A 12806-nucleotide genomic window follows, 5' to 3' on the forward strand; every position below is an offset into this window, starting at 1 on the left:
GGCATCTAGGACACAGTAGTGAATTAGCAAAAGTCCCCATCTTCCCAGAGCTTCCTTTATTGTTATTTCAGTTATTTATTTTTTTGAGACAGTCTCTCTCTGTCACCTAGGCTGGAGTGCAGTGGCACGATCTCAGCTCACTGCAATCTCCACCTTCTGGGTTTACTCGATTCTCCTACCTCAGCCCCCAAGTAGCTGGGATTACAGGCACCCACCACCATGCCCAGCTAGTTTTTGTATATTTAGTAGAGATGGGGTTTCGCCATGTTGGCCAGGCTGGTCTCGAACTCCTGACCTCAAGTGATCTACCCACCTCGGCCTCCCACAGTGTTGGGATTACAGGCGTGAGCCACTGTGCCCGTCCCCAGAGCTTCCTTTATAGTGGGGAGAGATAGAGATTAAATTAGTAAGCCTGCGAATGCTGAGAATAAGAAAAAAAAAGCAGGGTGAGGGAGCAGAGAGAGATGAAGGAGCATGTTATTTTAGCTAAGGTGGTCAGGAAAGGCCTCTGTGAAGAGGTGACAACTGAGCAGAGACCTGAATGAAAGGAAGGAACCAGTGGTGAGGACAGCCGGGGAAGAGCAGACCAGGTAGAGAAACCGCAGACTCTTACTTTCCAACTGCCCTACAGTGGTCTAAGGTCCGTTCCTGTAATAAAGCCCTGATTCCATCATATCCAGTGGCTCCACTTGCCAGGCTGAACCTTGACTGACAGAGAGTTAGTGAAGATAAAAGTGGCGACGTGTTAACAACTGGCAAATCTGGGTGAAGCGCAGATGTGTCCACGGAAGTATTCTTACAACTTCTCTGTACAATTCACATTTTTCTAAATACGATTTAAAAAGATAAAAATGTTGAGGAAGGAATCAGTGAGTGAATGAACGCGTGCCGTTGTTCGCTAAATGTGCTCCTGGTCTCCTGCAGTTTTAGATTTTCATTTAGCTGACCCCATGCACAGTGAAAGCACCTCCCTCGTGGAGCACACAATCATTTTCTATGACTTTAAGACTCTGGGGAAGTCCAGCTCCGTTTTGTTGGGTTTTGAGCCCCAATCTCTCTCTGCTGGGGAAAAATAGTTCTGTGTGTATGTGTTGTTGTTCTGATGAAAGAGGATATTGTGCCCCCAGCCCAAAGAATTGAAGGTCTGATGTTGTATATCATAGAACCTTTATTATTTATCCTCTAAATTCTTAGAAACTTACATAACGCCCGTGCTCTAGTTATGACACCATTTATAGACATTTAAAATGCATCTTCATTTATAAATATTTTACATTTGGTCCATAGAACAGATAATTTTACTAAATAATACTGTATTTTTTAAAACAGGCTCTGTATATACTTTGAATATGTATATATTACATATATTTTTTATATAGAGATAGATTTACTTGGTGTTCTGAGAATAAATCCTTATTGCAAAAAAAGCATATATGATAATACAATATCTTTTTCCCCCCGGGCAAATACTAAAAAAAGTTACACATATTCACAGTTCTCACAGTAATTGTACGACACTTAATATTGTGCTCTATAAGGTAGGTTTGGATGGAAATCAGTTAGGGGATTTCTTGCCAAACATCTCACTTAGAATTGCTTACAAACATTAAATACACTGCATTTGTCTTAGAGAGACTTGGTCTCAGCTTCACATTGAAGAACAAAGAGAAAGTTGGAAGTCTTCCTGCCCTTAGTCTAAAGGAATTCACACACAGATGGGGAAGTGGGACCATGAGACACAGTGATGGGTTCCTGTCATTCTAAACCTTATCATTTAACAATACGTATGCATTCTGATCATGGATTCAGCAGCCGGCACTGGGGATGCCTTGGCAATGAGACTATTTTACAGATGACCTCAGGAAAAGGCTTCAGATTTCCTACACGATATCAAATGAGACCTTACGTGCCACACGTGAGGATGAATGTGCATGTTTGTGCGTTCATATGTGTACACATATTTTTTTTCTCTACAATAATGTGCTTAATATTCTGAGGGTAATATCTTATTGCAAGAACTGGTATGCTGGTCACTTTCGGATGAGAATGACAAGAGATTAAAAACCCCACAGTCACAGTTATGTACCATAGTTATTAAGGATTAGTCATAAAACACGGCTTGTGAGCTAACTAGCTAAGGAGCTACAGGGCACAATGTACGATTTGCTACGTGGGAACCCATCTTGCTGGCAAACGAGACACGCGGAGCTACTGGAGCTTGCAAGAAACTGTCTTTGCTTGAAGTGCCGCCGCCACCACGGAGCCCAGTTCCAGAAAGGAACAAATCATACTTCCCAGTGAAGCAGTCTGAATCTCGGAAGCGCATTGCGGGGGGTTCTCTGGATTAACACTAGCTCCTCAGTTAGTGGGCTGGGTAGGTTTTAGTGGCAGTGAGGAGACTCCCGCTGAGGAATTTCAAGGAAGGTGAGGCGGCAGCAGCTTGGGGTGGGTGGCAGTGAGGGTGGTAGTTTAAGAAGGAGACCGAAAGATAACTGTGGATCCGTCTTGACTGTCGGACAGATCCTTCACCTTGATTTCCCCTTCAACAATTTTGTACTCTGTGAAATTGGGCAGCTTAAGAGAAATTGGAGCTCTGGTATAGAAGTTTCCCCAGTAGGACCTGAGGCCCCTGGAATGGCGATAAAAAGAGATCAATTGTGCTTGTGGCAGTTTTCCAGCAAGCAGGGCTTGTCTGGACGGATTGCACTGGGCCAGGTCCAATCAGAATGGCCCGGCGGGGAGGGGACAGGGACATCGGGCTGCAGAATGCTCATTCATTCCGGCGGCGGGGACAAGGACACTCCACAGACTGCAGGAGAAGCGGCCCTGGGAATATTGACTGAGGCCCCTGGGTTTTTTTGTTTTGCTTTGTTTTGTTTTTTAAATCCAGCTGCCTTGGGAAGGAGAAAACCAAAAACACGAAAGCCAGAGCTCCGCCGGCTTCTGGTACTTAAGAGCAAGCGTTCCCGGGAAGTCCCCATTGTACAAAATGCCCTTTTCCTGTGCATGGAGCAGCGTTCGGAGGGAAAGGAACTCCTGCAAAGTCCGAGATAACAGTCATGGGTTTCGGCGTAAGAGAACAGTCAGGAACAGGTTTAAAAGCCAGGAGCACGTGTGGCCTCGCTGCATCACACTCCCTGGCGGGATAAAAATGATCTACCGCGGCGGTTACCAAGGCCGATCGTGGGATGCTGATGGGGCCTGGATTAAAAAGGTCACCAGCCCGCCAGGTGCCAGAAGCCACCAGGTATTCTTGCCCATGGCAGGGCCCACCCAGGGGTCTAACTGTCCTCCCACCTCCCCTCTCTGCATGGTGATGGTGTCTGGACTCGCCACTCGAGGTAGGTTGAGATGGAAGGTATCCTCAGACATCAAGTGGTGGTCGCACTCAGCCAGGTCGGGGGGTGAGAGTGTCGGGTCGGTGAGTGGCCCCCACCCTAGATGTAGGCCTCCTTGCTGGTGGAGCTGCCGGCCTGGGGCTGCTCAGGACCATTCTCTGGGCGAACGATGTCTTCGCTGGGCTGGACCATGACTTGGATGCGCTGTGGGTACCGGGGAGGAAGGTATGAGGCTCTCTGGGGAAAATCCCAGCCTGGGATGGTGGGGAACTGGCCACTTCCCTCTACTGCCCTCTATTCAAGTGCATCCTGTCTGCTCTGCCTCCAAACTACACCCAGACTCCAGCCACGTCCCCACCTCCTGCACCCCTGCCACTGCCCCACATGGGCCACGCCACAGCCCCTCTCACTTAGGTTATTGCAACGACTCACAATCAGCCCTCAGCTTCCACTCCCACTTTCATTCTGTCCTCTCACCCCTTCATTCTGTCCTCTCACCCCTTCATTCTGTCGTCAACAGAGCAGCAGGAGAGTTCTGGGAAAACCAGACTCAGATCATGCCCCTGTACTCTTCAGGACCCAATGAAGTCTCCCATTTCACCAAGAGGCAGAGCCAAAGTATTCCAAGGCCCTACATGACCTGGCCCCTGCCACCTCGCAGTCCTCAGTGTCCTCCCCTCTTCCTCGCGCATCCACCTCATCTGCATGTGACTCCTCGATGTCCAGCAAACACAGCAGGCACGCTTCCGCCCCAGGGCGTTTGCACAGGCGGTCTGGTCCTCGGTCTGGCACAGCCTTCCTCTCAGATAGCGACAGCTTGCTTTCTACTTCCCTAGGTCTTGGCTCAAATGTTTCGCCTTCTCAGTGAGGCCTCATGTCGCACTCCCTAAACCCCCTACCTACTTGATTTTTCTCTATAGTGCTCCTCCCCACCTCACGTGCTTTTATTTTGTTAGTTGCTTATCTTCCTCTCCCAGAATGAGCGCTCCAGGAGGGTGCAATTTCTGCTTAGCTTGTTCATGGCTGTGTCCCCAGCACTGACAGTAGTGTCTGGCGCATCATCAGGGTTCCATCCATGTGTGCTGAATGGATGGATCCCCCACTGCCTTCACCATCCTGCCCCTTCAGCTCACACCCTGGCCTCAGGTATGTCTTGGCCCTTCCTACTGCTGGGCCTTTGCACAAGCTGTGCTCTTTTCTGCAAGGGCACCCCCTTAACCTCTTGCCACACTAAGACCCAGCTGCTGTTTGAGGCTCTCCAGTGGATCATGGAAAATGAAAGCTTTGGACTTGCATTGGGAAGAAAGGGCTGCAAGCCCTGGCTCTGCTCACAGCTTTCCGAGCTGGGAACCTGCTTACTCAACCCCTGTGGTTCCCCAATTTCTTTGTCTGAGGTTGGAGGAAGATGGGCCAGTAACTCCATGGTGGCACATAACCTGCAGCCAGGCTTCCCTGTATCTCAGACCTGAGAGTGCTTCCCCTGGGTCTGGTAGGTGCATTTCCCAGGGAACTATAATGGACAGCAACTCATCCAGGGCCTTCCGGGGTGGCCTTCACGCTCTGACTTTCCACTTCTCCCAATGGCATCTTTTCAGCCTGCACACACCTCATCAATGAGGCACCTGCCTGGCACCTCCAGCACTTCTTTGCTTCCCTCAAGAATTTGGTGCAATTTAACAAAGTGCAGGCACGGACAGAGAACCCTATGTGATGGTGAGGCCCCTGCTGCAGGCAGCAGGTCTTTCATGCTTTGTCTTTCCTTGTGGGTAAGACCACATTTTCTCCATATCAACCAAATGAGATCTAGAGTGAGCCCTGGGCAAATGTGATCCCACCCTCCGTCTGTTCCAAGCCCTTCATGACGCCCCATTGCCGCCAGGATAAAGTCCAAAGTTCTTGTCCTGGTTTTCAAAGCCCTTCATGATCCGGCTGGACCTCCTTACATCCCAACCCCATCTCTTGTCACGCTCCCTTCTCACACCCCTTTCCACTTCACCCTCCAGCCACACTGATCTCCCTTCAGTTCACCCAATGCAGTTTATACCCCTGGACCCTTGCACATGCTTTCCAACCTCTTCTAGGAACATTCTTTCTGCTCCTACTTTTAAGTTTGGTTTATCCCCAGGCCTCTCCTTTGTTATCCCCTCTTCTGGGAAGCCTCCTTTAATCCTCCTTAACCCAAGTAGGGCTAAGGCAGGGCTGTTTGCTCCCACCCCCTTGGCTTTCCCTAATCTCAGTGTCTCTAATACTCTACTGTCATTAGCTATTGACTTGTCTGTCTCCCCAGCTAGACTGTGAGCTCCACAAGGGGTGAGGCTGTGCCTGGCACAGTGGGAGAAGGGCACTGGCAATTTGAAGGGTGGGGAGGGGCTTACCTGCTTCAGGGAGCCCTTTAAGGTGAGGAACATGTAGGCCATGTACCCGGGGATGAGGACCATGGAAGACAGAGCCATCAGCCAGCCCACACCCTGGCCCCACTTGGGGAAAACATAGTTTCCCATGGTGAGTGGCGTCATCTGCACAGCACTGAAAATGAACACGCCCTGGAGAGGGGGGAGGGGAGGGGAGGGAGAGGGAGGAGTCAGTCACCCAGGATGAACCACCCTGAAGCCAGCAGGCTGACTGCCCTCCACCCTCACCCCGAGGCTGACCCTTAGAGAGGCCCAAGGTCTTGGGAGTCCTGCACTCAGCGCCACTGCTAACACATAAGGTGCCTTTGTGCATAATAGAAAAAGACACCCTCTCAGGGAAGATCAGTAGGAAAAGGCAACCCCTCTAGGGAGACTAATTAGAAAAGGGAATCCCTTCCTCCAAGTTCCCTAGCTTCAAAAGCAGAGCAAGAGTGAGGTATCGGCTCCCAGTGTGCCATTGGCAGGGTCCCCTTATGTGGACACAACATATGCAGTGGCTCTGTCCCCACCTCAAGAACCTCAGGTGGCCCCTCCCAGGCCCACCCCTGCTTCAGCTCCTGCTTGTGGGGATGAGGGACCCTGAGAAGGAGAGTCTCCAAGTGCCAAGAGCCTAGGCTTGGTTTGAATCCCAGTGCTGACTAGCTGGGTGATGCTGGTTAGGTGAGCCCCAGATCCTGCAGCGGTAAAGTGGGACAATAATGTCTCCTTTCTGAGGTTTATGGAGGATGATATAATGTGTCTTGTACCATGCAGGGTGCAGAATAGATGCCCAACAAATGGTAGAGAGAAGTATTATTAAGGAACAGGGTTTCTGGGGGCCTCTTCCACCTGCCTCTGCCTCTAGAGGTTTCTCCCTGGACCTGAGTCCCCCCAGGGCTTGGTCTAGCCTCATCCTAACAGGGCTAGTCAGGCCTTGTTCTTACCGCCACAATGATTGGTGTAAAGAAAGACCAGCAGAGTTTCCACCAGATGCAGGGCCTGGATCCAACCATCTCTTGAATATTGTCATAGAATCGGTTGACACCTGTGACATTGGGAGCAGGAGGGATGGATGAGCTGTGGATGCTTCAGGGTCAAAGCCTGGTTCTACCACTTTCTCACGGTGTGACCACGGGCAAGTCACCTAACCTCTCGGAGTCTCAGTTTCCTTGTCTGTACCATGGGGGTTATGCTCTGGGGGTCCTTGTTACCAAGTATTTTTCAATAGCCCAATTCTTACAGCAAGTGGGTTGTGTAGGTGGGCAAGTCACTTTAATGTGAAGATATCTACCAACAAAAGGAGACTGACAAGATGATCCCCCCAACCCCTGCCGCTCTCAATGTCCCTCCCACTCAACATCTATCCCAGCCATTCCTTCAAAGGCTTTCCTGGGCAGGGGCTGTTTTTCCCTGATGGTCAGATGCTATAAGAAACTGGCAATCTGCCGGACACGGTGGCTCATGCTTGTAATCCCAGCACTTTGGGAGGCCGAGGCAGGAGGATCACCTGAGGTCAGGAGTTCGAGACCAGCCTGGCCAACATGGTGAAACTCTGTCTTTACTAAAAATATAAAAATTAGCCAGGTGTGGTGGCGGGCGCCTGTAATCCCAGCTACTCAGGAGGCTGAGGCAGGAGAATTGCTTGAACCTGGGAGGTGGAAGTTGCAGTGAGCTGAGATCGTGCCATTGTACTCCAGCCTGGGGGACAAGAGCGAGACGTCGTCTCAAAAAATAAATAAATAAATATATAAATAAAAATAAATAATTAAAAGAAAAAGGAATTGACAATCAATTGCAAAGAACTGCAAATCTCATGAAAAAGAAAAACCCCAAACCCCAAACTGGTGTCTTGAAGTTCACCAGAGTGGCTTCGGGCACTACTCAAATTATAAGCAGAGTCACTGAGCAGTGAGGATCTGACCACGTTAGAACAGTTAGAGAGAGAAGGTGTTATTGGGAGTGTAAATTAGTGCAACCTCTATGGAAACCAGTACAGAGATTTCTCAAAGAATCAGAAATAGAACCACCATTTGATCCAGCAATCCCACTACTGGCTATCTACCCAAAGGAAAAGAAATTATTATATCAAAAAGATATCTGCACTCATGTGTTTATTCACAATAGCAAAGACAGGGAATCAACCTAAGTGTCCATCAGTGGATAGCTGGATAAAGGAAATATGGTATACATATACAATGGAATACTATTCGGCCATAAAATAGAATGAAGTCATGCCTATTGCAGCAACGTGGATGGAACTGGAGGCCATCATCTTAAGCAAAACAACTCAGAAACAGAAAGTCAAATACTGCATGTTCTCACTTAAAGGTGGGAGCTAAACACTGGATACAGGTGGAATAATAGACACTGGAGACTCAGAAGGGTGGGAGAATGGGAGCTGGGATGGATGATGAGAAATTACTTAGTGGGTAGAATGTACAGCTGGGCATGGTGGCTTATGCCTGTAATCCCAGCACTTTGGGAGGCCGAGGTGGGCGGATCATGAGGTCAGAGGGTCGAGACCATCTTGGCCAACATGGTGAAACCCTGTCTGTACTAAAATACAAAAAATTAGCTGGGCGTGGTGGCACATGCCTGTAATCCCAGCTACTTGGGAGGCTGAGGCAGGGGAATTGCTTGAACCAGGTAGGCAGAGGTTGCAGTGAGCTGAGTTTGTGCCACTGCACTCCAGCCTGGTGACAGAGCAAGACTCCGTCAAAAAATAAAATAAAATAAAATAAATAAAAATAAAAATAAAAAAGAATGTACATTATGTGGTGATGGGTACACTAAAAGCCCAGACTTCACCACTACACAAGATATCCAGGTAACAAAATTGCACTCATATCCCTTAAATTTATACATATAAAACAAACAAAAAAGAAGGGGCAATGACAAGGGGGATGAGGTGGCAGATATTGCAAAGGGGGACACAAAATATCATGCTTCTTTAAAAACATTTGCTCTGATGGGACAATCAAAGGTTCAGGAAAGGATGTCGTCATTTTTTACTATCATGCAGTTGGCTCAAGAAACTTAGGCCACAAAATAAACAAAATCAATGTTTCTTTTGTTATTTGTTTTAAGATAGTGCACACTTTGAATTACGGCCTAGCTTTTGTTAAATATATAACTTTAAAACTTTAAAAAGTAGTTTTGGTTTCCCTTTTCTGGATAAAATCTCCAAAAACCCTCTTTATTCCAAAATTTATAAAGAAATGTTGGCACCTATTTTAAATGAATTCATTTAACTGCTCTTATATCTTCTAAACATGGGGGCCTCCTGGACTAACCTCATTGAATTGTAATGTGAAGAGTAAATAAATACATAAATATAGGGAGAAGACCTGGGGTTCAAATTGCACTTGTTGAATGATGACTCAAGAAAGGAATGAATGGATGAATGAGTGAATGAATAAGGGAGGAGGGGCTGATACTTACCGTAAAACCAGGAAATAGAGACACATTCAAAGAACACGAGGAACAGCAGGCTCATGCCACTGGCAGAGTAGTAGTCAAAGAGTTTGAAGACATAAATACCCCCCTGCAAGACGAAAAGAGGTGAGAACAGGTGCATTGTCCCCAGCACCCACTGCATCCAGTTCACAGACGACATGGACTCTGGAGGCTGATGGGGCTGGGATTAGGCTTCAGGGTAGATTAGATGAAGCACTGAGGGCTTTGTGACCACGAGAGGATATGGACATTGACAGTCCGGAGATTGGGAAGGAAATGTCCGGTGGTAGAGGAAAATGCCAATTTCTGGTAAGGTTGGAGGGCAGAAAGAGGAGTTGGTCACCAGGGCCATCTTTTTACAGTGTAAATCAGTCAGGTTCTCCCCTGCTTAAAACCTTTCAGGACTTAAATGAGACAATAATATAACACACAAATAAGCAGAGAGAGATCTAATCCAATCCCATGCCATCCCATCCCATCCCATCCCATCCCATCCCATCCCATCCCATCCCATCCCATCCCATCCCATCCCATCCAAATGTCTTGGCCTGCAAGGTCCGCATGGGCTGGTTCTTCATCTCCCACCCACTGCCTCACTCCCTCTGCCTCCGCCACACTGGTTTCCCCCATCCCTCAATTGCCTCAGGGCTTTTGCACCTACTCTGCTGTCTTTCCCCAGATCTTTCTCTGGCTGGCTCTTTCTCATCATTTAAGTCTCAGCTCAACTGTCGCTTTCTTGGAGAGAGAGACCTCCCTTGACTACCTTGTCTGAGGGAGCACCCCTCCTGTCCCACTGGCCATTCTCTGTGCTGCTGTCCTCTTTTCTCCAAAATCATCTAATTTGTTTGTCAGTCTTGTCCACCAAAATGTAAGCTCCAAGACAGCAGACACGGTAGTATCTGTCACATTAATTGCCGAATTTCCAGGGTCATGCCAGGCCCATAGTAGGTGTTCGACAACTATGAATGAAGGGATGAATGAATACTAACTCTGGAGCAGAACTACATTTGGATCTGGGGTGGGGGGTGATTGGTGGATTATAAAATTCAGACCCGCAGTGCTGAACTCATGTTGCTAGAGTCGTTTATATTTTTTGCACAATTCACCAGCTATGTGAGCATTTCTCATTCATGTCAATACAAAAGAAAAATGGGAATGAAAGAAAGCTTTGGGCAGTGTCAACTTCAAAGGCTCAATTCCAGTTTGACTTTCTGGCTAATTTCTGTGGGCCTTTCTTTTCTTTTTCTTTCTTTCTTTATTATTTTTTTTTTTTTTAGACAGAGTTTTTCACTCTTTTTGCCTAGGCTGGAGTGCAATGGCGCGATCTCAGCTCACTGCAACCTCCGCCTCCCGGGTTCAAGCAATTCTCCTACCTCAGCCTCCCGAGTAGCTGAGATTACAGGCACCTGCCCCAATGCCCGACTAATTTTTGTATTATTTATTTATTTTATTTTATTTTTTTTTAGTAGAGACAGGGTTTCACCACATTGGCCAAGTTGGTCTCAAACTCCTGACTTCAGGTGATCCGCCGGCCTCTGCCTCCCAAAGTGCTGGGATTATAGACATGAGCCACCATGCCAGGCCTTCTGTGGGCCTTTCAAAGCTCAATTCCTACATCCCTTCCTCCAGGAAGCAGTCCCTGGTGCCCCGAGTCCAGTTAGGTACTGCATTCTCTAGCTCTGTCCTATATGTTCTAGCTCAATGTTTGTGTCTCCACCAGCCTGGGAGCCTCTGGAGGGCAGGGACCCCAGGTGACTCACAGTTATGTGCCCAGAGCTTGGCACAGAGATGATGCTCAATGAAAGCAGGAAAGGTGGGATACAACAGAGGAGGGGAAAGGAGGCCCTGGGCGTGGCCCTGGGCAGTGCTGGGGGAGTGCCAGGTGCTTACTGAGCTTACCTGAGTGATGTTAGAGAGGCCGATCAGGTAGGAGATGATGCAGACAGCAGCAATGAAGAGCTCTCTGCGGTTGCGGAGGAGCCTGGGGTACTCATCCACCAGGGCTGTGATGAAGCCCTCCACAGTGCAGAACTTCAGGTGGGAACAGAGGTCAGCCACCTGCAGCAGCTGCAGCCCCAACCCACCCAAAGCCTGGCCCTCTAAGAAAGGACGGGAGGCCCAGCAGCACCGAGCCGGGAGAGCCCAGGGTCCAGCCTGATTCTGCCTGCGACTCACTTTGGGACCTCAGGAAAGTCCCTCCCCTCTGGGCATCAGTTTCCCCTTCTGGAAAATGGAGAAGGTGGCTGAACAGTTTCCTGAAATTTCATGCAGTGGAACATTCTAGGGACCCGGAATTTTTGGTCATCTTCTTGGCAGCCTAAGAATTGCCTCCTCTCCCTGTTTACTTGGGGACTGAGGAGTCTGGGGATGGAGAACTCCTGGGGTGCGGGGGGCGCCCTCACCTGGCTGTCAATGCCCAGCATCAGCAGCATGGAGAAGAAAAGGATGGCCCAGAGTGGGGAGATAGGCAGCTGGGTCACCGCCTCTGGGTATGCCAGGAACGCCAGCCCTGGGCCTGAACAGAGAAGGGCAAAAAAGAAGAAAAATAAAAGGTACTCAGCACCTACAGCCTTTCCATTACACTGCCCATTTTCTAAGCCTTATTTCATTTCATCTTCAGAGTAACCTTTCGAGTGAGTGTTTTCAGCCCCTTTTTCCAGGTGCAGAAAGAGGGTGGGGGATGAGGGGCCATAGTAATTGTGCCCAGAGGCAAGAGGACCAGTGAGGAGCTGTGGCCATCATCTTGATGGGGGATGGCATGGCTTGGCCAGTGGTGAGGATAGTACAGGTGCAGAGAGGCAACCAGATAGAGAGATATGTGGTGGGTGGAGGGGCAGGTCCTGGTATTGGCTGGCTTGCAGGATGAGGGTGAGGGAAGAGTCCAGGACAATGCTGAGGTCTCCACCCTGGGCACTGGATGATGGGACCCTTCTGTGATGGGGAGCATAGTGGAGGAAAAGGCTTTGGAGCCTTGTTTGGCATGTGTTGTGTTTGAGTATTTGGTGGGGGTGTCTAAGAGATCAGGAAATCTTGGAATGAGAAGGAAAGAGATTGTAACCTCCCTGGATCTGGCTCTGGATGGGGGTGGGGGAATGGTTGGGGAGTTGCAGAGAAATGAGATGGTGGCTGCCCTTGAAGGGGAGATTAGAACCGGAGCAGAGAATGCTCCTTTCATGGAACCAGCCCACTTCTTCAAGGGACCAGTCATGTGGCCTCCATGAGCCTCAGGGGCCTCTGCCCTGCACACAGCAGGTTCTACCCATTGGCTGCTTGCCTGGCCATGCAGCGAAGGGCTGTCTGGGGTTTTCCTTGGGCTCTGTGGCATTGATGACTGTGTGGTGAGCAGAGTGGGCATGGCCCACTTGGTGAGAACATTTTTGGAGCTGAGACAAAAGCATGGATTTAGGGGTCTTTGTAGTATGGTGATGAACATGTCTGAATTGAGCCAAAGTGTTGCAGGAAGTCAGGGACCCCAAATGGAGGGACCGGCTGAAGCCATGGCAGAAGAACCTAGATTGTGAAGATTTCATTGACATTTATTAGTTCCCCAAATTAATACTTTTATAATTTCTTACACCTGTCTTTACTGCAATCTCTGAACATAAATTGAGAACATTTCATG

The 12806-nt window shown here is 48.8% G+C and overlaps 1 protein-coding gene across 4 annotated transcripts in view; it reads right to left on the reverse strand.

Annotated features, from left to right (window-relative positions):
* Positions 1 to 1150: 1150 nt before the first annotated feature.
* SLC6A1 (solute carrier family 6 member 1) overlaps positions 1151 to 12806 on the reverse strand; it is a 46789-nt gene continuing 35133 nt past the window's right edge. For 2 of the 4 annotated variants that reach the window (XM_030801649.1, XM_030801648.1), the window contains exons 11-16: positions 11587 to 11699; positions 11084 to 11215; positions 9170 to 9272; positions 6673 to 6773; positions 5714 to 5881; positions 3126 to 3542 (exon numbers count right to left, since the gene is read on the reverse strand). In XM_030801649.1, the coding sequence (XP_030657509.1) occupies positions 3438 to 3542; positions 5714 to 5881; positions 6673 to 6773; positions 9170 to 9272; positions 11084 to 11215; positions 11587 to 11699 (722 nt within the window). In that variant the 3' untranslated portion in view covers positions 3126 to 3437. Of the gene's footprint in view, positions 3543 to 5713; positions 5882 to 6672; positions 6774 to 9169; positions 9273 to 11083; positions 11216 to 11586; positions 11700 to 12806 lie in introns of all 4 variants that reach the window. The other 2 variants (XM_030801647.1, XM_030801650.1) reach the window with 2 other exon arrangements.

Source organism: Nomascus leucogenys, chromosome 21 (assembly GCF_006542625.1).
Source record: "Nomascus leucogenys isolate Asia chromosome 21, Asia_NLE_v1, whole genome shotgun sequence".
Classification (NCBI taxonomy): Eukaryota; Metazoa; Chordata; class Mammalia; order Primates; family Hylobatidae; genus Nomascus; species Nomascus leucogenys.